Raw genomic sequence first — 24,386 nt, 5'->3', positions numbered from 1 at the left:
TGCTGTTACATGGTGTCTTATCCTCCAGTCAACTCCAGAGCTGCACTCACTATTCTGCTGTTACATCGTGTCTTATCCTCCAGTCAACTCCAGAGCTGCACTCACTATTCTGCTGTTACATTGGGTCTTATCATCCAGTCACCTCCAGAGCTGCAGTCACTATTCTGCTGTTACATCGTGTCTTATCCTCCAGTCAACTCCAAAGCTGCACTCACTATTCTGCTGTTACATCTTGTCTTATCCTCCAGTCACCTCCAGAGCTGCAGTCACTATCCTGCTGTTACATCATGTCTTATCCTCCAGTCACCTCCAGAGCTGCAGTCTCTATTCTGCTGTTACATCGTGTCTTATCCTCCAGTCACCTCCAGAGCTGCAGTCACTACTCTGCTATTACATCTTATCCTCCAGTCACCTCCAGAGCTGCAGTCACTATTCTGCTGTTACATCTTATCCTCCAGTCACCTCCAGAGCTGCAGTCACTATTCAGCTGTTACATCGTGTCTTATCCTCCAGTCACCTCCAGAGCTGCAGTCACTATTCTGCTGTTACATCATGTCTTATCCTCCAGTCACCTCCAGAGCTGCAGTCTCTATTCTGCTGTTAAATCGTGTCTTATCCTCCAGTCACCTCCAGAGCTGCAGTCACTATTCTGCTATTACATCTTATCCTCCAGTCACCTCCAGAGCTGCAGTCACTATTCTCCTGTTACATCTTATCCTTCAGTCACCTCCAGAGCTGCAGTCACTATTCTGCTGTTACATCTTATCCTCCAGTCACCTCCAGAGCTGCAGTCACTATTCTGCTGTTACATCATGTCTTATCCTCCAGTCACCTCCAGAGCTGCAGTCACTACTCTGCTGTTACATCGTGTCTTATCCTCCAGTCACCTCCAGAGCTGCACTCACTATTCTGCTGTTACATCGTGTCTTATCCTCCAGTCACCTCCAGAGCTGCAGTCACTACTCTGCTGTTACAACATGTCTTATCCTCCAGTCACCCCCAGAGCTGCAGTCACTATTCTGCTGTTACATCATGTTTTATCCTCCAGTCACCTCCAGAGCTGCACTCACTATTCTGCTGTTACATCGTGTCTTATCCTCCAGTCACCTCCAGAGCTGCAGTCACTATTCTGCTGTTACATTGTGTCTAGTACTCCAGTCACCTCCAGAGCTGCACTCACTATTCTGTTGTTACATCGTGTCTTATCCTTCAGTCACCTGCAGAGCTGCAGTCACTATTGTTGTTACATCGTGTCTTATCCTTCAGTCACCTCCAGAGCTGCAGTCACTATTCTGCTGTTACATCATGTTTTATCCTCCAGTCACCTCCAGAGCTGCACTCACTATTCTGCTGTTACATCGTGTCTTATCCTCCAGTCACCTCCAGAGCTGCAGTCACTACTCTGCTGTTACAACATGTCTTATCCTCCAGTCACCCCCAGAGCTGCAGTCACTATTCTGCTGTTACATCATGTTTTATCCTCCAGTCACCTCCAGAGCTGCAGTCACTATTCTGCTGTTACATCATGTCTTATCCTCCAGTCACCTTCAGAGCTGTGATCACTATTCTGCTGTTACATTGTGTCTTATCCTCCATTCACCTCCAGAGCTGCAGTCACTATTCTGTTGTTACATCAGGTCTTATCCTCCAGAGCTGCGGTCACTGTCCTGCTGTTACATTGTGTCATCCTTCAGAGCTGCAATCATTATTCACAGGGTTTCTTTTACCAGGGGCAGTGCATTATGGGAGATTTAAGGACAACTATTGTCTTGTTGCCAGAACATCCAGCAGAATTTGGAAAGCAGCTCTGGATGTGATTGGAGTAGAAGATGAAGTGGAAACACAAGACGCAATGGGATGAAACTGAATGGGAGGAGACACAGATTAGATATTAGAAGACCCTGTATGACAGTGAGGAGATCAATGAGAGGAACAGGCGGCCACGAGAGGTGGTGAGGTCTCCTTCAATGGACGTCTTCAGAGGCCGGACAGACATCTGTCTGAGATGGTCTAGTGACTCCTGCATTGAGCCGGGGGGATGGACACTAGGACCCAGGAGGTCCCCTCCAACGAGAACATTCTAAGATTCTATGAACATAAAACACACAATACTGAGCTACGACTGCGGTGTGAACTGCAGATCTAAGGGGCAGCTCCTGTGTGAAGGGTTACTGATGATGTCATGAGTGCAATAATCATAAATGACATCATCGATCTGAAGCAGGAAAATCTGAGAAGCACAAACCTCCTCCGCCTGCATCATCCGGAACACTTCACCGAACTGCGACTTCTCCCCGACACAAATGACGATTCCCTGAAAAACAAATAGAAGAAATGAGAAAAGCGACAAAGCTACGAAGATCCGACATTTATATCCATGAGGTCGCCGCTGATCTCCGGTGACGTCGCCGCTGATCTCCGGTGACGTCCCCGCTGATCTCCGGTGACGGGGTAGTGTGGTTGCCTCTTACCTTCCCTTTCCCATACCGGACCAGAGTGCCCATGAACACGATGTTGCCCAGGGTGCTGGGGCCGCTCGCTTCGTCCACGGATCCGTGCGTTTTGCTGCATGGTTCGGTCTCGCCAGTGAAACTGGATTCATCAACTAGAAGATCAGTTGTCTGATGGGAGAGGAGAAGTGTTAGGGGTCTACAGGACAGCGAGGGGGTGGGGGGGGCGACCCCCAGTAACATGAAGACTTCTCCGCACCGTGGGTTAATATGGGCCTTGTAGTTCCCCCATTCCACAAGTCTGGATTCTGTACAGTTTATTAGCAGATGATTGAGGACTGCTGATAACTGCCAGGACGTCCTGATCTCAGCGAGCCAGCAGTCCGGGGTGAGGGCAGATGGCTACAGTCAGTGAGCTTCCTGTCTCCATTCATGGCGGCAGGTAAAACTCGATTTATGTTCTATTTGCTTTTCAGTATTGACACGAGGGGGAGAGGCGGCTACAAATACCTTCATGTGGCGCCGAGAGCCGGGCGGACGCAAACAGATATGACCTCGACCGTGAGCGTCCTGAATGTGACAATAAATATAATATAATGTCCTGTACTGTAATACAAGGACAGGACACAATGTAACCCGGAGATAAAGGTCTGAAGAGTCTCGTGATGGCGGCAATGACTTTATATTCACTACCGTTCAAAAGTTTGGGGTCATTTAGAAGTTTCATTATTTTTGAAAGAAAAGCACATATTTTTTCAATGAAGCCGACATTAAATGAATCAGAAATACCCTCTATACATTGTTAATGTGGTCAATGACTATTCTAGCTGCAAACGTCTTGTTTTTATTGCAATATCTACATGGGTGTATAGAGGCCCATTTCCATCAACCACCACTCCAGTGTGTTAATGGTACATTGTGTTTGCTATTGCACAAGTATGTTAGCCCGGCTGAGAACGGTTTGGCTGATTTGAGAAGCTATAACATTGACCTTCCTTTGAGCTAGTTGAGAATCTGGAGCATTACATTTGTTTGTTCTATGAAACTCTCAAAATGGCCAGAAAAAGAGAACTTTCATGTGAAACTCGACTGTCTATTCTTGTTCTTAGAAATGAAGGCTATTCAATGCGAGGAACTGCCAAGAAACTGAAGATTTCCTACAACGGTGTGTACTACTCCCTTCAGAGGAGAGCACAAACAGGCTCTAACCAGAGTAGAAAGAGAAGTGGGAGGCCGCACTGCACAACTGAGCAACAAGACAAGGACATTATAGGAGAGCACAAATAGGCTCTAACCAGAGTAGAAAGAGAAGTGGAGGCCCCGCTGCACAACTGAGCAACAAAACAAGTACATTATAGGAGAGCACAAACAGGCTCTAACCAGAGTAGAAAGAGAAGTGGGAGGCCGCACTGCACAACTGAGCAACAAAACAAGTACATTATAGGAGAGCACAAACAGGCTCTAACCAGAGTAGAAAGAGAAGTGGGAGGCCGCACTGCACAACTGAGCAACAAGACAAGGACATTATAGGAGAGCACAAACAGGCTCTAACCAGAGTAGAAAGAGAAGTGGGCGCCGCGCTGCACAACTGAGCAACAAGACAAGGACATTATAGGAGAGCACAAACAGGCTCTAACCAGAGTAGAAAGAGAAGTGGGCGCCGCGCTGCACAACTGAGCAACAAGACAAGGACATTATAGGAGAGCACAAACAGGCTCTAACCAGAGTAGAAAGAGAAGTGGGAGCCGCGCTGCACAACTGAGCAACAAGACAAGGACATTAGAGTCTCTGGTGTGAGAAATCGAAGCCTCACAGCTCCTCAATTGGCCGCTTCATTAAATAGTACACGCAAAACGCCAGTGTCAACGTCCACAGTGAAGAGGCGACTCCGGGATGCTGGCCTTCAGGGCAAAGTGGCAAAGAAAAAGCCATATCTGAGACTGGCTAATAGAAGGAAAAGATTAATATGGGCAAAAGAACACAGACATTGGACAGAGGAAGATTGGAAAGAAGTTTTATGGACAGACGAATCAAAGTATGAGGTGTTTGGATCACACAGAAGAACATTTGTGAGATGCAGAACAACTGAAAAGATGCTGGAAGAGTGCCTGACGCCATCTGTCAAGCATGGTGGAGGTAATGTGATGGTCTGGGGTTGCTTTGGTGCTGGTAAAGTGGGAGATTTGTACAAGGTAAATGGGGTTTTGAATAAGGAAGGCTATCACTCCATTTTGCAACGCCATGCCATACCCTGTGGACAGCGCTTGATTAGAGCCAATTTCATCCTACAACAGGACAATGACCCAAAGCACACCTCCAAATTATACATGAACTATAGGAAAGAAGCAGGCAGCTGGTATTCTATCTGTAATGGAGTGGCCAGCGCAGTCACCAGATCTCAACCCCATTGAGCTGTTGTGGGAGCAGCTTGACCGTATGGTGCAAAAAGTGCCCATCAAGCCAATCCAACTTGTGGAGGGGCTTCAGGAAGCATGGGGGGAAATGTCTCAAGATGACCTCAGCAAATGAACAGCTAGAAAAAGGTCTGCAATGCTGGAATTGCTGCAAAGGAGCATTCTGTGACCAAAGCAAAGCGTGAAGGAGAAAATTATTCCTTCTAATAAAAATCATTATTTCTAACCTTCTCAATATCTGGACGATATTTTCTAATCATTTTGCAACTCATTTAATAAATAAAAGTATCATGGAAAACACAAAATTGTCTGGGTGACCCCAAACTTTTGAACGGTAGTGTATATACACCTCCATATACAGCCACAGGACTCCTCCCGAGCTGCCCCCGTCCTCTGGACCTCGGCCGCTCCTCCCGAGCTGCCCCCGTCCTCTGGACCTCGGCCGCTCCTCCCGAGCTGCCCCCGTCCTCTGGACCTCGGCCGCTCCTCCCGAGCAGCCACCGTCCTCTGGACCTCGGCCGCTCCTCCCGAGCAGCCCCCGTCCTCTGCCGCTCCTCCCGAGCTGCCCCGGTCCTCTGGACCTCGGCCGCTCCTCCCGAGCTGCCCCCGTCCTCTGGACCTCGGCCGCTCCTCCCGAGCAGCCCCCGTCCTCTGCCGCTCCTCCCGAGCTGCCCCAGTCCTCTAGACCTCTGCCGCTCCTCCCGAGCTGCCCCCGTCCTCTGGACCTCGGCCGCTCCTCCCGAGCAGCCCCCGTCCTCTGGACCTCGGCCGCTCCTCCCGAGCAGCCCCCGTCCTCTGGACCTCGGCCGCTCCTCCCGAGCAGCCCCCGTCCTCTGGACCTCGGCCGCTCCTCCCGAGCAGCCCCCGTCCTCTGGACCTCGCTCGCTCCTCCCGAGCAGCCCCCGTCCTCTGGACCTCGGCCGCTCCTCCCGAGCAGCCCCCGTCCTCTGGACCTCGGCCGCTCCTCCCGAGCAGCCCCCGTCCTCTGGACCTCGGCCGCTCCTCCCGAGCAGCCCCCGTCCTCTGGACCTCGGCCGCTCCTCCCGAGCTGCCCCCGTCCTCTGGACCTCGGCCGCTCCTCCCGAGCTGCCCCCGTCCTCTGGACCTCGGCCGCTCCTCCCGAGCTGCCCCCGTCCTCTGGACCTCGGCCGCTCCTCCCGAGCTGCCCCCGTCCTCTGGACCTCGGCCGCTCCTCCCGAGCTGCCCCCGTCCTCTGGACCTCGGCCGCTCCTCCCGAGCTGCCCCCGTCCTCTGGACCTCGGCCGCTCCTCCCGAGCAGCCCCCGTCCTCTGCCGCTCCTCCCGAGCTTTCCCCGTCCTCTGGACCTCTGCCGCTCCTCCCGAGCTGCCCCCAGTCCTCTGGACCTCTGCCGCTCCTCCCGAGCTGCCCCCCGTCATCTGGACCTCTGCCGCTCCTCCCGAGCTGCCCCCCGTCCTCTGGACCTCTGCCGCTCCTCCCGAGCTGCCCCCCGTCCTCTGGACCTCTGCCACTCCTCCCGAGCTGCCCCCCGTCCTCTGGACCTCTGCCACTCCTCCCGAGCTGCCCCCGTCCTCTGGACCTCTGCCGCTCCTCCCGAGCTGCCCCTGTCCTCTGGACCTCTCCCAATCCTCCCGAGCTACCCCCGTCCTCTGGACCTCTCCCCATCCTCCCGATCTGTCCCCATCCTCTGGACCACTCCCGATCCTCCCGAGCTGCTCCCGTCCTCTGGACCTCTCCCCATCCTCCCGATCTGTCCCCATCCTCTGGACCTCTCCCGATCCTCCCGAGCTGCCCCCGGTCCTCTGGACCTCTCAACATCCTGAGTTGCCCCCATCTTCTGGACCTCTCCCATTCCTCCCAAGCTGCCCCTGTCCTGTGGACCTCTCCTCATCCTGAGCTGCCCCCGTCCTCTGGACCTCTCCTGCTCCTCCTGAGATGCCCCCCGTCCTCCAGACCTCTCCCGACTTGCCCCCGTCCTCTGGACCTCTCAACATCCTGACTGCCCCCGTCCTCCGGACCTCTCCAATTCCTCCCGTGCTGCCCCCGTCCTGTGGACCTCTCCTCCTCCTGAGCTGCCCTCGTCCTCTGGACCTCTCCTCCTCCTCTTGAGATGCCCCCGTCCTCTGGACGTCTCCCGATCCTCCTGAGCTGCCCCCGTCCTCGGGACCTCTCCCATTCCTCCCGTGCTGCCCCCGTCCTGTGGACCTCTCCTCCTCCTGAGCTGCCCCCGTCCTCTGGACCTCTCCTCCTCCTGAGCTGCCCCCGTCCTCTGGACCTCTCCTGCTCCTCTTGAGATGCCCCCGTCCTCTGGACCTCTCCCGATCCTCCTGAGCAGCCCCCGTCCTCTGGACCTCTCCTGCTCATCCAGAGCTGCCCAGCAGCTTCTAACCCCTCGTCTCTCCCCCAGCCTTAGATTGTCAGCTCTTGTGGTCAGGGCTATGTAATATGGAGGTGATGTCTTTCATTGGATACTTTTCCCCAGTCTTTACCGTGTAAATTTCAGGAAGGTTTACACAGCGGAGCGCACTGTACACAGTGCAGATCAGCGAGCAAACACCAGCTGAGCACAGGGGGGGACGGCCAGGATCCGCCACGGTCACTGCTCAAACCTGTCACTCTCTAGCTCATTAGCAGACACTGCACGCGATGCGAGTGTACCCGTGGCGGTGTCACTCACTCCACGGCGGAGCAGCGTCATTGTACCGCGTGTACTCATGGAGGCAGCACTCAGGCTACGCGGCGGAGCAGCATCATTGTACCGCGTGTACTCATGGAGGCAGCACTCAGGCTCTGCGGGGGAGCAGCGTCATTGTACCGCGTGTACTCATGGAGGCAGCACTCAGGCTACGCGGCGGAGCAGCGTCATTGTACCGCGTGTACTCATGGAGGCAGCACTCAGGCTCTGCGGGGGAGCAGCGTCATTGTACCGCGTGTACTCATGGAGGCAGCACTCAGGCTACGCGGTGGAGCAGCGTCATTGTACCGAATGTCTTCGTGGAGGCCGCACTCAGGCTCCGTGGCGGAGCAGCGTCATTGTACCACGTGTACTCATGGAGGCCACACTCAGGCTCCGCGGCGGAGCAGCGTCATTGTACCGCGTGTACTCATGGAGGCCACACTCAGGCTCCGCGGCGGAGCCGCGTCATTGTACCGCGTGTCTTCGTGGAGGCCGCACTCAGGCTCCGCGGCGGAGCAGCGTCATTGTACCGCGTGTCTTCGTGGAGGCCGCACTCAGGCTCCGCGGCGGAGCAGCGTCATTGTACCGCGTGTCTTCGTGGAGGCCGCACTCAGGCTCTGCGGCGGAGCAGCGTCATTGTACCGCGTGTCTTCGTGGAGGCCGCATTCAGGCTCTGCAGCCTCCGCCTCACACCGGACAAGTTTGGAGACAATGCGGCTCAGACCTGACACGTGGAGCGGCCGCCGCTGATCTCCACCAAGTATAACGACCCCTGTGAACGGAGAGAGAAAGGGGCGAAATGCACGGAGACTTAACCCCTTCCTATCTGCAGAGAGGAGCACACTGCCTCTGACACCCAACAGCAGGAGTGTCCGGCCCAGAGAGCAACTACTCGCAGCCGGCACGCTCCAAGTCTTGCTGGAACCTGCTGTCCGCCAGTTTGTAGGGATAAGCTGCTGCTGACCACTTGTAGCCCCGGTGGGGGGGTTATGACTACAACCCTGATCATCTGCAGGACATTACATAAGGGATGCAGTGCACAATACTCTGCACCAGGCCGCGCTGCTCCACCCAGCGACTAATGGCGGGGAAGCGTGACTGCACGGGGCGAGGGGTAATCAGTGCCCGATACAGGAGCCCCGGGCAGGGGACGGGCGCACACCGTGATCACTCAACCCGGACACTGCTGTCTGTGATTACACGTCATTGTCACAGCAGGAACAATGCTGCACACAATGCTGCTCCACCAGGGGATGGTCAGCGGCACCGGTGTAAACCCGCTGGGAACCAGTTTACAGGTGATTGGGATTGGCTGAGGTTACACTCCTCATAAGTCAATCTGCCGGGGAGTCACACCAGCGCCCTCTCACTGATTGCCACATTGCTGCAGAACCTCTTTCCTGCCCTGTATGGCTGCACATTGATAACTACCTCCATCAGCCTGATGTCTGCAGGGACCCGGTCACCGACCGTCAGGCAAACCACGTCTCCAGGGACCAGATCTCGAGCAAGAAGGTGCTGAAGCCTCCCATCACGGACACTGCGAAGACGAGATGGGGTGAATGCAGGGGAGAGCCGCAGGGCAAAGCAGCCGCGCGCAGGGGGGCGCAGCAGGGCAAAGCAGCCGCGCGCAGGGGGGCGCCGCAGGGCAAAGCAGCGACGCGCAGGAGGGCGCCGCAGGGCAAAGCAGCCGCGCGCAGGGGGGCGCCGCAGGGCAAAGCAGCGACGCGCAGGGGGGCGCCGCAGGGCAAAGCAGCCGCGCGCAGGAGGGCGCCGCAGGGCAAAGCAGCCGCCTGCGGGGGGCGCCGCACGGCAAAGCGGCCGCCTGCGGGGGGGCGCCGCACGGCAAAGCGACTGCCTGCAGGGCGGGGCCGCACAGCAAAGCGGCCGCGCGCAAGGGGCGCCGCACGGCAAAGCGGCTGCCTGCAGGGGAGCACCGCAGAGCAAAGCAGCCGCGCAGGGGAGCGCCGCAGAGCAAAGCAGCCGCGCAGGGGAGCGCCGCAGAGCAAAGCAGCCGCCCACAGAGCAAAGAAGCCACGCAGGGTAGCACTGCAGGGGAAAGCAGCCGCCCGCAGAGCAAAGCAGCCGCCCGCAGAGCAAAGCAGCGGAAAGCAGCCACGCAGGGGAAAGCAGCCAATGCAGATACAGGAGTCTGCCAGAACTGGGGCTTCAGCCTCGGCGCTCGTTCATGGGCAGCAAGCGGTGATCTTGTAAATATCTACACATATATCTGTGACAGCTCGTAAGACACAACGGAGCCGCTCACATGACCACAAGGAGAATTCCGGGTTTTCGTCAGGATTGTAGATTTACTCACCAGTTACATTCAGGGGGAACCAGTTTGTTCAACTCCTCCAGAGACTTTTCTGAGCGATATTCCTGCAGATATAAAAGATCAATGAGATCAGGTTTAGATCTGCCGCAATCATCTGCAGCTCCGGCCCGTGATCTGCCGCAATCATCTGCAGCTCCGGCCCGTGATCTGCCGCAATCATCTTACCCCCCCAAATTACTAATGCATAGGTATCTAATCTTAATTTTACTCTTCACGACGGTCGGCTATGGGGGTCATCACTGCGTCGGCTATGGGGGTCATCACTGCGTCGGCTATGGGGTCATCTACTTCTCAGTAACATTACAGGGTACTGGCCATGGACGCCGGGGTCTGTGGGGTGAGGAGATGGAGGTTGGGGGGTGATTTGGCTCTGTGGGCCCCTGCATAGGGCGCAGGATTCCACAGACAGGAGTGGGAGTGTTTCTATAACGTGTTGGAGGTTTATATACAGGACAGTGTGTGCCAGGACGGCTGCCAATAGCCGGCGGTGTCCTCTATGCCTTCCGCGCCCTCAGTGACAGCTGACAGCTCCTACCTGCACGAACGCCACGGTCACCACGATTAAAATGGCCTGTGGAGACACGAGATCAGAGATTAAGAAACAGCAGACACCATCACAGCCTGCAGCAGAGCTGACGATCAGCGGCGTCCTCCGCCGGTGTCTTACCACAGTGATGCTGACGGCGTCCTCGTACTCCTTGGTCACAACACTGACGAGAGCGGAGCCGAGCAGAAGCAGGATGAGGGGGTTCGTGAACTGTAAAGAAAGAAAACCATCGCGGATCAAGAAATCAGCACGGGGCCTTCTGGAAACCATCAGTGTAACCGCACAGCGTCCTCCAGAGGCGACCAGGAGCCGTCTATAAAGGCGCAGCATCCTCCGGAGATGACTAGGACCCATCTATAACGGCGCAGCGTCCTCCGGAGACGACCAGGACCCATCTATAACGGCGCGGCGTCCTCCGGAAACGACCAGGACCCATCTATAACGGCGCAGCGTCCTCCGGAGACGACCAGGATCCATCTATAACGGCGCAGTATCCTCCGGAGACGACCAGGATCCATCTATAACGGCGCAGCATCCTCCGGAGACGACCAGGATCCATCTATAACGGCGCAGCATCCTCCGGAGACGACCAGGATCCATCTATAACGGCGCAGCATCCTCCGGAGACGACCAGGATCCATCTATAACGGCGCAGCATCCTCCGGAGACGACCAGGATCCATCTATAATGGCGCAGCATCCTCCGGAGACGATCAGCGCTCCCCTGTACCCGAGCAGCGCCCTGCGGAGACGATCAGCGCTCCCCTGTACCCGCGCAGCGCCCTGCGGAGATGATCAGTGCTCCCCTGTACATGCGCAGCGCCCTGCGGAGACGATCAGTGCTCCCCTGTACCCGCGCAGCGTCCAGCGGAGACAATCAGCGCTCCCCTGTACCCGCGCAGTGTCCTCCGGAGACGACCAGGACCCATCTGTAACGGCGCAGTGTCCTGCGGAGACAATCAGCGCTCCCCTGTACCCGCGCAGCATCCTGCGGAGACGATCAGTGCTCCCCTGTACCCGCGCAGCACCCTGCGCAGACAATCAGTGCTCCCCTGTACCCGCGCAGCGCCCTGCGGAGACAATCAGTGCTCCCCTGTACCCGTGCAGCGTCCTGCGGAGACGATCAGTGCTCCCCTGTACCCGTGCAGCGTCCTGCGGAGACGATCAGTGCTCCCCTGTACCCGTGCAGCGCCCTGCGGAGACGATCAGCGCTCCCCTGTACCCACGCAGCGTCCTGCGGAGACGTTCAGCGCTCCCCTGTACCCACGCAGCATCCTGCGGAGACGATCAGCGCTCCCCTGTACCCACGCAGCGTCCTGCGGAGACGATCAGCGCTCCCCTGTACCCGCGCAGCGTCCTGCGGAGACGATCAGCGCTCCCCTGTACCCGCGCAGCGCCCTGCGGAGACGATCAGCGCTCCCCTGTACCCGCGCAGCGTCCTGCGGAGACGATCAGCGCTCCCCTGTACCCGCGCAGCATCCTGCGGAGACTATCAGCGCTCCCCTGTACCCTCGCAGCATCCTGCGGAGACGATCAGCGCTCCCCTGTACCCTCGCAGCATCCTGCGGAGACGATCAGCGCTCCCCTGTACCCGCGCAGCATCCTGCGGAGACGATCAGTGCTCCCCTGCACCCGCGCAGCGCCCTGCGGAGACGATCAGCGCTCCCCTGTACCCGCGCAGCATCTGTTATCAGCCAGACTAAGACAAGACCAACTAATGGTGAGTGTGAACGGGGGCTTCATGTGTGATGTAAATCCTACATCCACACACAGTAATGACGGCGCTCACCAGGGGGCTGCAACGTTAAAAAGGCAGCAACGTTTCGATCAATATGGTCTTTGTCAAGCTGATGAGTACAGGAGACATGTGACATAATGCATGGATTGGCTGATAACAGGGAACAATAGCTTGCATACTGGCTCAGTGACTCTAGGTAGAGCGCTCCTACCTGTCCCAGGTATTTCTTCCAGATGGGATCTGAATTCTCCACCTGAAACTCATTCCAGCCATGTCTGATCCGGCGCTGGAGCACGGCGCACTCGGACAGCCCGGAGTCCACATCCACCTGGCGGGAGAGGAGCATTAGAGCGGGTTATTACAACATCCGGCCACTAGGGGCTCACGTGCTGGGCCCCCGGGCCCCTCCATATCATCTGCAGTTCTCCCTAGAGGATATCTGATAACTGTACACTATGATCACACAATGGAGGAGATAACACCCCATGGGCGAGACACATTCCTACACATCGAAGACAATAACCAGAAGAATGTGCCAGGTATAGAGCGGAGGGCGGTGGCAGCGACACTCAGGTAACACTTCCTGCAACAACAATGGAAAAATGTCACAGAAAAGTCAACACAGTAACACAGACTGCACGCGAGGACCGCCGGAGGGCGCTGCACACAGGAACAGACTGCACGCGAGGACCGCCGGAGGGCGCTGCACACAGGAACAGACTGCACGCGAGGACCGCCGGAGGGAGCTGCACACAGGAACAGACTGCACGCGAGGACCGCCGGAGGGCGCTGCACACAGGAACAGACTGCACGCGAGGACCGCCGGAGGGCGCTGCACACAGGGAAAGACTGCACGCGAGGACCGCCGGAGGGCGCTGCACACAGGAACAGACTGCACGCGAGGACCGCCGGAGGGCGCTGCACACAGGAACAGACTGCACGCGAGGACCGCCGGAGGGCGCTGCACACAGGAACAGACTGCACGCGAGGACCGCCGGAGGGCGCTGCACACAGGGAAAGACTGCACGCGAGGACCGCCGGAGGGCGCTGCACACAGGAACAGACTGCACGCGAGGACCGCCGGAGGGCGCTGCACACAGGAACAGACTGCACGCGAGGACCGCCGGAGGGCGCTGCACACAGGAACAGACTGCACGCGAGGACCGCCGGAGGGAGCTGCACACAGGAACAGACTGCACGCGAGGACCGCCGGAGGGCGCTGCACACAGGAACAGACTGCACGCGAGGACCGCCGGAGGGCGCTGCACACAGGGAAAGACTGCACGCGAGGACCGCCGGAGGGCGCTGCACACAGGAACAGACTGCACGCGAGGACCGCCGGAGGGCGCAGCACACAGGAACAGACTGCACGCGAGGACCGCCGGAGGGCGCTGCACACAGGAACAGACTGCACGCGAGGACCGCCGGAGGGAGCTGCACACAGGGAAAGACTGCACGCGAGGACCGCCGGAGGGCGCTGCACACAGGGAAAGACTGCACGCGAGGACCGCCGGAGGGCGCTGCACACAGGAACAGACTGCACGCGAGGACCGCCGGAGGGCGCTGCACACAGGAACAGACTGCACGCGAGGACCGCCGGAGGGCGCTGCACACAGGAACAGACTGCACGCGAGGACCGCCGGAGGGCGCTGCACACAGGAACAGACTGCACGAGAGGACCGCCGGAGGGCGCAGCACACAGGAACAGACTGCACGCGAGGACCGCCGGAGGGAGCTGCACACAGGAACAGACTGCACGCGAGGACCGCTAATGGGGACTTCTCTAGTCTCCAGCTCACAGATAACCCTCATTCTTGTCACATTTTTCCACTGTTGTTTAAGCCAATTAGTCATAAAGTATCAGGGACATAAACTTTTCTACTTTGCTTTGTTTAGTTGATGCCGCCTGCAGTGTAAAGAACAGAGGACATCATTCTGGTTACTATATGTAACATGAGCGTATGATCTACACGTATATATTATGTAACGATCTCCAGTCACATCGGACACAAAACTGTGACAAGACGGATAAAGAAGAATGTTAGAAATGCATCAGCAGCAGCAGGAACAGAAAATAACTGGAGGGTCCGACGCCATCACTGCCGCGAAGAGAAGGAAACGCTCACATGCAAATACTTCAGCAGCTCGCTCTCCTCCAGACGACTCGCTTGCTTGGCAGCTAAAGGGATAACGTCATCCTCCGGCCCCACCGCCCGCAGCTCACACTGATCGTCCGCCTGCAGAAACAAGACGGCGCCATGAATATATGGAGCTCAGCGCCCCCAGAAGCGAGAAAAGTGCCGCCAAACCCCAACAGACATCACACTGAAAAAGCCCCCAACACACTCCATAGGGGGCAGTATTATAGCAGTTATATTCTTGTACATAGGGGGCAGTATTATAGCAGTTATTTTCTTGTACATAGGAGCAGTATTATAGTAGTTATATTCTTGTACATAGGGGGCAGTATTATAGTAGTTATATTCTTGTATATAGGGAGCAGTATTATAGTAGTTATATTCTTGTACATAGGGGGCAGTATTATAGTAGTTATATTCTTGTACATAGGGGGCAGTATTATAGTAGTTATTTTCTTGTACATAGGGGCAGTATTATAGTAGTTATATTCTTGTACATAGGGGCAGTATTATAGTAGTTATATTCTTGTACATAGGGGCAGTATTATAGTAGTTATATTCTTGTACATAGGGGCAGTATTATAGTAGTTATATTCTTGTACATAGGGGCAGTATTATAGTAGTTATATTCTTGTACATAGGAGCAGTATTATAGTAGTTATATTCTTGTACATAGGGGCAGTATTATAGTAGTTATATTCTTGTACATAGGGGGCAGTATTATAGTAGTTATATTCTTGTACATAGGGGCAGTATTATAGTAGTTATATTCTTGTACATAGGGGCAGTATTATAGTAGTTATATTCTTGTACATAGGGGCAGTATTATAGTAGTTATATTCTTGTACATAGGAGCAGTATTATAGTAGTTATATTCTTGTACATAGGAGCAGTATTATAGTAGTTATATTCTTGTACATAGGAGCAGTATTATAGTAGTTATATTCTTGTACATAGGAGCAGTATTATAGTAGTTATATTCTTGTACATAGGGGCAGTATTATAGTAGTTATATTCTTGTACATAGGGGCAGTATTATAGTAGTTATATTCTTGTACATAGGGGCAGTATTATAGTAGTTATATTCTTGTACATAGGGGCAGTATTATAGTAGTTATATTCTTGTACATAGGAGCAGTATTATAGTAGTTATATTCTTGTACATAGGGGGCCGTATTATAGTAGTTATATTCTTGTACATAGGGGCCGTATTATAGTAGTTATATTCTTGTACATAGGGAGCAGTATTATAGTAGTTATATTCTTGTACATAGGAGCAGTATTATAGTAGTTATATTCTTGTACATAGGAGCAGTATTATAGTAGTTATATTCTTGTACATAGGGGCAGTATTATAGTAGTTATATTCTTGTACATAGGAGCAGTATTATAGTAGTTATATTCTTGTACATAGGGGGCAGTATTATAGTAGTTATATTCTTGTACATAGGGGGCAGTATTATAGTAGTTATATTCTTGTACATAGGGGCAGTATTATAGTAGTTATATTCTTGTACATAGGGGCCGTATTATAGTAGTTATATTCTTGTACATAGGAGCAGTATTATAGTAGTTATATTCTTGTACATAGGGGGCCGTATTATAGTAGTTATATTCTTGTACATAGGGGCCGTATTATAGTAGTTATATTCTTGTACATAGGGAGCAGTATTATAGTAGTTATATTCTTGTACATAGGAGCAGTATTATAGTAGTTATATTCTTGTACATAGGGGCAGTATTATAGTAGTTATATTCTTGTACATAGGAGCAGTATTATAGTAGTTATATTCTTGTACATAGGAGCAGTATTATAGTAGTTATATTCTTGTACATAGGAGCAGTATTATAGTAGTTATATTCTTGTACATAGGGGCAGTATTATAGTAGTTATATTCTTGTACATAGGGGCAGTATTATAGTAGTTATATTCTTGTACATAGGGGCAGTATTATAGTAGTTATATTCTTGTACATAGGAGCAGTATTATAGTAGTTATATTCTTGTACATAGGGGCAGTATTATAGTAGTTATATTCTTGTACATAGGGGGTAGTATTATAGTAGTTATATTCTTGTACATAGGAGCAGTATTATAGTAGTTATATTCTTGTACATAGGAGCAGTATTATAGTAGTTATATTCTTGTACATAGGGGCAGTATTATAGTAGTTATATTCTTGTACATAGGGAGCAGTATTATAGTAGTTATATTCTTGTACATAGGAGCAGTATTATAGTAGTTATATTCTTGTACATAGGGGCAGTATTATAGTAGTTATATTCTTGTACATAGGAGCAGTATTATAGTAGTTATATTCTTGTACATAGGAGCAGTATTATAGTAGTTATATTCTTGTACATAGGAGCAGTATTATAGTAGTTATATTCTTGTACATAGGGGGTAGTATTATAGTAGTTATATTCTTGTACATAGGGGCAGTATTATAGTAGTTATATTCTTGTACATAGGGGCAGTATTATAGTAGTTATATTCTTGTACATAGGAGCAGTATTATAGTAGTTATATTCTTGTACATAGGGGCAGTATTATAGTAGTTATATTCTTGTACATAGGAGCAGTATTATAGTAGTTATATTCTTGTACATAGGGGCAGTATTATAGTAGTTATATTCTTGTACATAGGGGGCAGTATTATAGTAGTTATATTCTTGTACACAGGAGCAGGATTATAGTAGTTATATTCTTGTACATAGGAGCAGTATTATAGTAGTTATATTCTTGTACATAGGGGCAGTATTATAGTAGTTATATTCTTGTACATAGGAGCAGTATTATAGTAGTTATATTCTTGTACATAGGGGGCAGTATTATAGTAGTTATATTCTTGTACATAGGGGCAGTATTATAGTAGTTATATTCTTGTACATAGGGGCGGTATTATTATTGCAGTAGTTATATTTCGTGCATACGTTTGCATTCTAGGAGGGTCGGGTCCGTCTACCTGCAGGCTCTATATAGGTCATTGCTGCCACCTGACAGCTTCATGAATGGCTGTCACTCTCATTACCGCCACTCCCAGTACAGAACGCTCTAATCCTATGCAAATGTCACAGTTGTTACAATGTATCAGAGCGCTGACAGTGAGCAGAGATGTCCTGGCGGTGGCTCCCTGCAGATTCTTACATGGCTCCTCTACCTGGGGCTGCCGGTGATGGCGTTAGTCGCCCGCCGCTGCCCCACCTTAGGTAATGAAGCGCTCGGAGCGATAGGTGATTAATCCTCCATCGAGGTCACGACAGGTGCGGATCGATGGTGTCAGATCTCAGGTGATGCAGGAATGTGAATAGTTTATTTAAGGAACAGAATAAGAAGCGGAGAAACCTGACGAGCAAGAAAGGGAGAAGGCGCAGCTGTGACAGGAGGGGCCGCGGGGTCTCCAGACCCTTATACTCCATAGTGGGCACAGAGCGGGGGTCTGCCGCTGTTCTGGGGTCACTGACAGATGACGAGTTCTGCAGATTGCTCATCACGTTCAGTACCTCCGCTTGCTGTCAGAACCATCCGGATGCAGCTGGGGATGGTTATTGCCAGTCCTCAGGGCACAGACAATCTGCTACACTGTAACAGCCCTCCAGCTGTATGTGCAGAACCGAGGTGACCTCATCCTCTGGAGATCAACAAGGATCCATTCACTCACCGGAAGCAGAGATCTAACAGTCTATGGGAACGTTGTACTACGGCCGCGGCTCCAGGACATTGGTCAGCGCCCAATATAGGGTCAGAGCCCACGGGGCGTTCAGTCCTGGCGGGCACTAGATGCCTCTGGAGGGTTCTTCACCTTTATTGTCAGCACTGACCACTGCTGCTGATGTGCCCCCCACAATGACTAAACAGGAGAATATATAGGTGCACTGTGCCTTTAAGAGGAAATCGTTATAAAAGCAGAACGTGCAGCACCTGAGTGACGGCGCCATCCTGCAGGTGACGAGGCCCCAGACGTCAGCGATCAGCGGCGCCCCACGCACCGCAGGATGGCGGGGAATGCTGGGACTTGTCCTCCCACACCCATCTGCCATCAATGCCTCACACACGTCCCGTCCCTGTACTTTAATATTCATCGGCGTATGGCGAGACGTTTCGCTGCTTCCTCACGGGCTTTGTCTGCCAGTTATCCATCATGCGGGATCTCTGCTTGCTCCACTGAATGGAAATCTCCCGGCCAGCCTGGTACCAATGCCGCAGCGTGCCGCGCTACTCTGTCTGGTGAAATGGCAGACGCCCGGCTGGAAACGCGACTGTACTCGGGAAACGCTTGTACTAACACCGAGGGTTCACTGGATTCATCAGTGGAACATCCCGAGAGGAGACAAAGGCCACAAAGATGGCGGCCGTAAGGGGTGGACGAGGAGCTGATCCGTGCGATATTACACCTCGCTCCCGGCCGGCCGCCTCCATCCTCCTCCCGGTGACCTATTTGTGCCAGAATCCAGCACCGGGGAGCCAGAACTGCCGCTCACTTAATTGGTACCTGGAATCTTCGCTTTCCTGAAAAAAGGGGAAACAAAGAGCAGCAGCGGCGGCGGAAAACCACTTCCCACAATGTGGCGGCACAGGTACACACAGGGCATTGTTCCTGCAGCTCCAGCGCCTGGCACAGGAGGACTATGGGCTTAACCCTTTATGGAGCCCATTCATTCACTGCATTGTGATAACCTGAAGACCCCCGAGACGGCAGCGGTCCATAAGGTAGAAAGAAGGAGCGACCACAAATCATGGCCCTAATGCAATGCCGAGAGGTTATAATATGTCCGGACTAGGTGCACTAACTGTGCCGAGCCCAGGACTGTGTCATGTCGGGGAAGACCGGGGCCCAGGGCTTCGTCCGCTCACCGCAGCCTCATACTGCGGGGATTTACTGCGTTTCTACAACGGGCACATGACAACACTAACGCGTCTCTGGTCCTAGAGACCCATCACTCGCCTGTCAGGATCCTCAGGGTTGATACTGATAATAAAAGACGCATAATCACTTCAAGACGAGGGGTCATAAAACTGGTAAACATGGGTGTCAGCGGGCGTGGGTGGGTATGGTGAACTGGGTGCGTAGAAACAGGATACAGGGCGGACATGGCTGTATACAGAACCAAGATAAAGGCCTCTCATCTGTTGCTGGATATAAGGATATAAGGTGCCGGGATAAAGGCCCCACGGGGACACAGGGCGCCGGGATAAAGGCCCCACGGGGACACAGGGCGCCGGGATAAAGGCCCCACGGGGACACAGGGCGCCGGGATAAAGGCCCCACGGGGACACAGGGCGCCGGGATAAAGGCCCCACGGGGACACAGGGCGCCGGGATAAAGGCCCCACGGACACAAGGTGACGGGATAAAGGCTGGTGATGGCCTGTGAGGTCTATGGTAAGAGGTAACAGCGCTGACCCGACCTCTTGTGGCCGTACTCCTGCTCGGTCCATTCACATAGAACCTGATATTTGCTTTCCCGCAGTAATAATCTATTGTTCTGTGGGATGATGCGGATTCTCAGAAACTGAACGCCCAGAAGTCAAACACAAACCACAGTGTAGAGTTAGACATGGGCCGGCACGAGTGCTACGGTACAGCGCGGACACCAGATATATTCATCCACAGAGCTGAACTCATAGAACCGCATTAATGCAGCTTCCTTCTGATAATCGTCCAGGACACTGCAATCTCTCTACGTGAATGCTGCACTTTATGGGGGAATCACATGATGTCAGGAACATGATATTCGGACATATGAAGGGGAGGGTGACACCACACAGTAAGACCCCCGAGCTGAGCAGTGATAAGCCACCTGCAGCCCCCATTACAGTAACAGATTATGGGGTGCCTCCTGCTGGGACCGCAGCTGTATTCATGGGGTGACCTGACTGCGGATATTCAGGGGTAATGAGGCATAAGCTCAACGGTCAGTGTAATGCAGGACGCTCGAGATACTCTGCGCAGCCAATCTGGATACCGAGGGGCCCGGACGCCGCCATATTAAGCCATCAGAAAATTCATTTTCAAACCCGAGGTCATCCCGTATGTGTCGTCCAGACCACACGACACATGCACAACCAAGAAGCTTCTAGGACGGAAGCGGAGCCCCCCGACTGCAGACATGTCGGTGGACTATATGTTTAAGAACAGGTCTATCTGGAGGAGCAGCAGGCGCTCCAGAAAAGCTACCACAACCGAGGCCGAAACGTTGTGGCAACCGTCATAAGTAACTGTGAATTAGGGACGGGGACAAGTGTCAATCATCCAAGAACTCATGACAACGCCTGTGGCCTATGTGATAGGCAATGATGAGGGCACGGCCCCAAACAGAACCTCTACATGACAAGGACCCTGACCCAGAATACAGAGCCAAATGCATCCATGCCTACCCCACATTGGAGAACAGCAGTCTGAAAAAGCCACCAGCAGGGGACCAGTCGCCCGGCTCCACCAGGCAGCGGGGGGCCAGTCGCCCGGCTCCACCAGGCAGCGGGGGGCCAGTCGCCCGGCTCCACCAGGCAGCGGGGGACCAGTCGCCCGGCTCCACCAGCCAGCGGGGGGCCAGTCGCCCGGCTCCACCAGCCAGCGGGGGGCCAGTCGCCCGGCTCCACCAGCCAGCGGGGGGCCAGTCGCCCGGCTCCACCAGCCAGCGGGGGGCCAGTCGCCCGGCTCCACCAGCCAGTGGGGGGGTGGGGCAGATGTCCGGCTCCCTCAGACAGCGGGGTGGGGGGGTTTGGACAAATATCTTTCTGGGGATACGGGGCTGCCAAAAGTCGGTGACTCCAGTATTAAAAGTGTGATAGTCTGAGATTCGGCAGCACGACAACCTGTGGTAACTGAGCCAGGACCTCATCGTCAGTTCGGGGGCACAAGGAGGATGAGGGTTCAGTGTGCAGGATGAATGGAGCCTCACATGAGCTGGTAATTACAGGTAACGTTATATCCATCACCTGTACGGAGGCGCAGAGAACACAACGGATCACAGCGGCACAGGCTCCGGCAGACAGCAGACCGGTGAATGGCGGCTCCATCTAACTGCAAACTGCGCAGAGATCCAGTGGCGCTTGTGCCGGACATCACGGCGGTGCGGCTCCCTGTAACCTCACAATAGATCTGATGGCCGCGCTCCGCAGGACAACATCGGCCCCCCGCAACCAGCGCAAAGGACACGTCACCCCACTTACACTCACTCAGGAGGATTCCGGGGGGACGCGGCACCTGTCACATCTCATCCTCCAGCAGATGTACACAGCGCAGCTGACGCCCACAGGCACAACGGCCGGACTAAAAGGACATTACTATGAAGCACCGAATGTATGAAGCATATTTCCATTCTTAGGATTTATCATAATGGGGGTGTAATAATAATCCACAGATGACACCCCCCCAACTCCATCCATGAAGACCCCCGACTCCTCAGCTCTATGATCACCCCAGGATGCAATATGTTCACTACACATATTAATACAATCCCCCAGGTGAGGGCGGAGCTAAGAACGAGGGTCAGCGGCACGAGAGCCCTTGCAAACACAACACACACATATATATACACACACACTCATACACACCCTGCTCCTATACAATGTATCATCATCATGCCCTGTATGTAGTAGATGTGACTCGTGCCCGGTTTCTGCTCCCCCCCACAAATGTGATCAGTGCCCGGTGTCTGCCCCCCTGGTGTGATCAGTGCCCGGTGTCTGCCCCCCCAGGTGTGATCGGTGCCCGGTGTCTGCCCCCCCAGGTGTGATCGGTGCCCGGTGTCTGCCCCCCCAGGTGTGATCGGTGCCCGGTGTCTGTGATCAGTACCCGGTGTCTGCCCCCCCAGGTGTGATCGGTGCCCAGTGTCTGTGATCAGTACCCGGTGTCTGCCCCCCCAGGTGTGATCGGTGCCCGGTGTCTGCCCCCCCAGGTGTGATCAGTGCCCGGTGTCTGTGATCAGTGCTCGGTGTCTGCCCCCCCAGGTGTGATCAGTGCCCGGTGTCTGCCCCCCCAGGTGTGATCAGTGTCCGGTGTCTGTGATCAGTGCTCGGTGTCTGCCCCCCCAGGTGTGATCAGTGCCCGGTGTCTGTGATCAGTGCTCGGTGTCTGCCCCCCCAGGTGTGATCAGTGCCCGGTGTCTGCCCCCCCAGGTGTGATCAGTGTCCGGTGTCTGTGATCAGTGCTCGGTGTCTGCCCCCCCCAGAAGTGATCAGTGTCCGGTGTCTGTGATCAGTGCTCGGTGTCTGCCCCCCCAGGTGTGATCAGTGCCCGGTGTCTGCCCCCCCAGGTGTGATCAGTGTCCGGTGTCTGCCCCCCCAGGTGTGATCAGTGTCCGGTGTCTGTGATCAGTGCTCGGTGTCTGCCCCCCCAGGTGTGATCAGTGCCCGGTGTCTGTGATCAGTGCTCGGTGTCTGCCCCCCCAGGTGTGATCAGTGCCCGGTGTCTGCCCCCCCAGGTGTGATCAGTGTCCGGTGTCTGTGATCAGTGCTCGGTGTCTGCCCCCCCCAGAAGTGATCAGTGTCCGGTGTCTGTGATCAGTGCTCGGTGTCTGCCCCCCCCAGAAGTGATCAGTGTCCGGTGTCTGTGATCAGTGCTCGGTGTCTGCCCCCCCCAGAAGTGATCAGTGTCCGGTGTCTGTGATCAGTGCTCGGTGTCTGCCCCCCCCCCCCAGGTGTGATCAGTGTCCGGTGTCTGTGATCAGTGCCCGGTGTCTGTGATCAGTGCCCGGTGTCTGCCCCCCAGGTGAGATCAGTGTCCGGTGTCTGCCCCCCAGGTGTGATCAGTGTCCGGTGTCTGTGATCAGTGCTCGGTGCCTGCCCCCCAGGTGTGATTGGTGCCCGGTGTCTGGCCCCCAGGTATGATCAGTACCCGGTGTCTGCCCCCCAGGTGTGATCAGTGCCCGGTGTCTGCCCTCCAGGTGTGATCAGTGCCCGGTGTCTGCCCCCCAGGTGTGATCAGTGCCCGGTGTCTGCCCCCCAGGTGTGATCAGTGCCCGGTGTCTGCCCCCCAGGTGTGATCAGTGCCCAGTGTCTGTGATCAGTACCCGGTGTCTGCCCCCCAGGTGTGATCAGTGCCCAGTGTCTGTGATCAGTGCCTGCCCCCCAGGTGTGATCAGTGCCCGGTGTCTGCCCTCCAGGTGTGATCAGTGCCCAGTGTCTGCCCCCCAGGTGTGATCAGTGCCCGGTGTCTGTGATCAGTACCCGGTGTCTGCCCCCCAGGTGTGATCAGTACCCGGTGTCTGCCCCCCAGGTGTGATCAGTGCCCGGTGTCTGTGATCAGTACCCGGTGTCTGCCCCCCAGGTGTGATCAGTGCCCGGTGTCTGCCCTCCAGGTGTGATCAGTGCCCGGTGTCTGCCCCCCAGGTGTGATCAGTGCCCGGTGTCTGCCCCCCAGGTGTGATCAGTGCCCGGTGTCTGCCCCCCAGGTGTGATCGATGCCTGGCTCTGCCCCCCAGGTGGCAGCATCCCCCGCACTCACCTCCGCCTTCAGCTCGCTGCCCCCCAGCAGATGGTATTTGTGTGGCAGGCGGCGCACGTTGTGCATCAGTCGCTGCAGCCGCTTCCCCCCCATGTTCCCCGCGGACACGATCGTCGGCTCCGGCGGGAGAGGGGCGGGGGGCTCCGGACTATACCTGGGACAGGTGAGCGCGGCCCCGCCCTCCTCCAGCAGGTGCCGGCCCATCCCGCAGCCCGAGCACTGGGGACAGGAGGAGGAGGCCATGCCTGAAGGAGGAAGAGGAGGACGGGGAGAGCTGCTCCTCATCACCGGCCGCACCGCGCATGTGTGGAGTCAGCACTGAGGCTGCGGCGGAGCCCGAGGAGGGGTCTGCAGAGCATCACCCCCCATCAGAGCTGACCAATCCCCCCCCCATCAGAGCAGAGCATCACCCCCATCAGAGCAGAGCATCACCCACCATCAGAGCAGAGCATCACCCCCATCAGAGCAGAGAATCACCCCCCATCAGAGCAGAGAATCACCCCCCATCAGAGTTGACCATCCCCCCCATCAGAGCAGAGCCTCACCCCCATCAGAGCAGAGCCTCACCCCCATCAGAGCAGAGCATCACCCCCATCAGAGCAGAGCCTCACCCCCATCAGAGCAGAGAATCACCCCCCATCAGAGCTGACCATCACCCCCAT

At 54.7% G+C, this 24,386-nt stretch overlaps 1 protein-coding gene across 2 annotated transcripts in view; it reads right to left on the bottom strand.

The window, feature by feature from the left end:
• Positions 1-24,044, bottom strand: part of ATP2C2 (ATPase secretory pathway Ca2+ transporting 2) — a 45,944-nt gene extending 21,900 nt beyond the window's left edge. Inside the window, exons 1-9 of one of the 2 annotated variants that reach the window (XM_073659906.1) lie at positions 23,725-24,044; positions 14,266-14,376; positions 12,351-12,467; positions 10,523-10,612; positions 10,391-10,426; positions 9,838-9,899; positions 8,952-9,060; positions 2,472-2,621; positions 2,246-2,314 (exon numbers count right to left, since the gene is read on the bottom strand). In XM_073659906.1, the coding sequence (XP_073516007.1) occupies positions 2,246-2,314; positions 2,472-2,621; positions 8,952-9,060; positions 9,838-9,899; positions 10,391-10,426; positions 10,523-10,612; positions 12,351-12,467; positions 14,266-14,376; positions 23,725-24,009 (1,029 nt within the window). In that variant the 5' untranslated portion in view covers positions 24,010-24,044. The remainder of the gene's footprint in view (positions 1-2,245; positions 2,315-2,471; positions 2,622-8,951; positions 9,061-9,837; positions 9,900-10,390; positions 10,427-10,522; positions 10,613-12,350; positions 12,468-14,265; positions 14,377-23,724) is intronic. The other variant, XM_073659905.1, reaches the window with a different exon arrangement.
• Positions 24,045-24,386: the final 342 nt, after the last annotated feature.

Source organism: Phyllobates terribilis, unplaced genomic scaffold, assembly GCF_046119375.1.
Source record: "Phyllobates terribilis strain yellow unplaced genomic scaffold, ASM4611937v1 Scaffold_14__1_contigs__length_39327217, whole genome shotgun sequence".
Taxonomy (NCBI): domain Eukaryota; kingdom Metazoa; phylum Chordata; class Amphibia; order Anura; family Dendrobatidae; genus Phyllobates; species Phyllobates terribilis.
The sequence above is the reverse complement of the archived record's forward strand: the minus strand, read 5'-3'. Positions and strand labels throughout refer to the sequence as shown.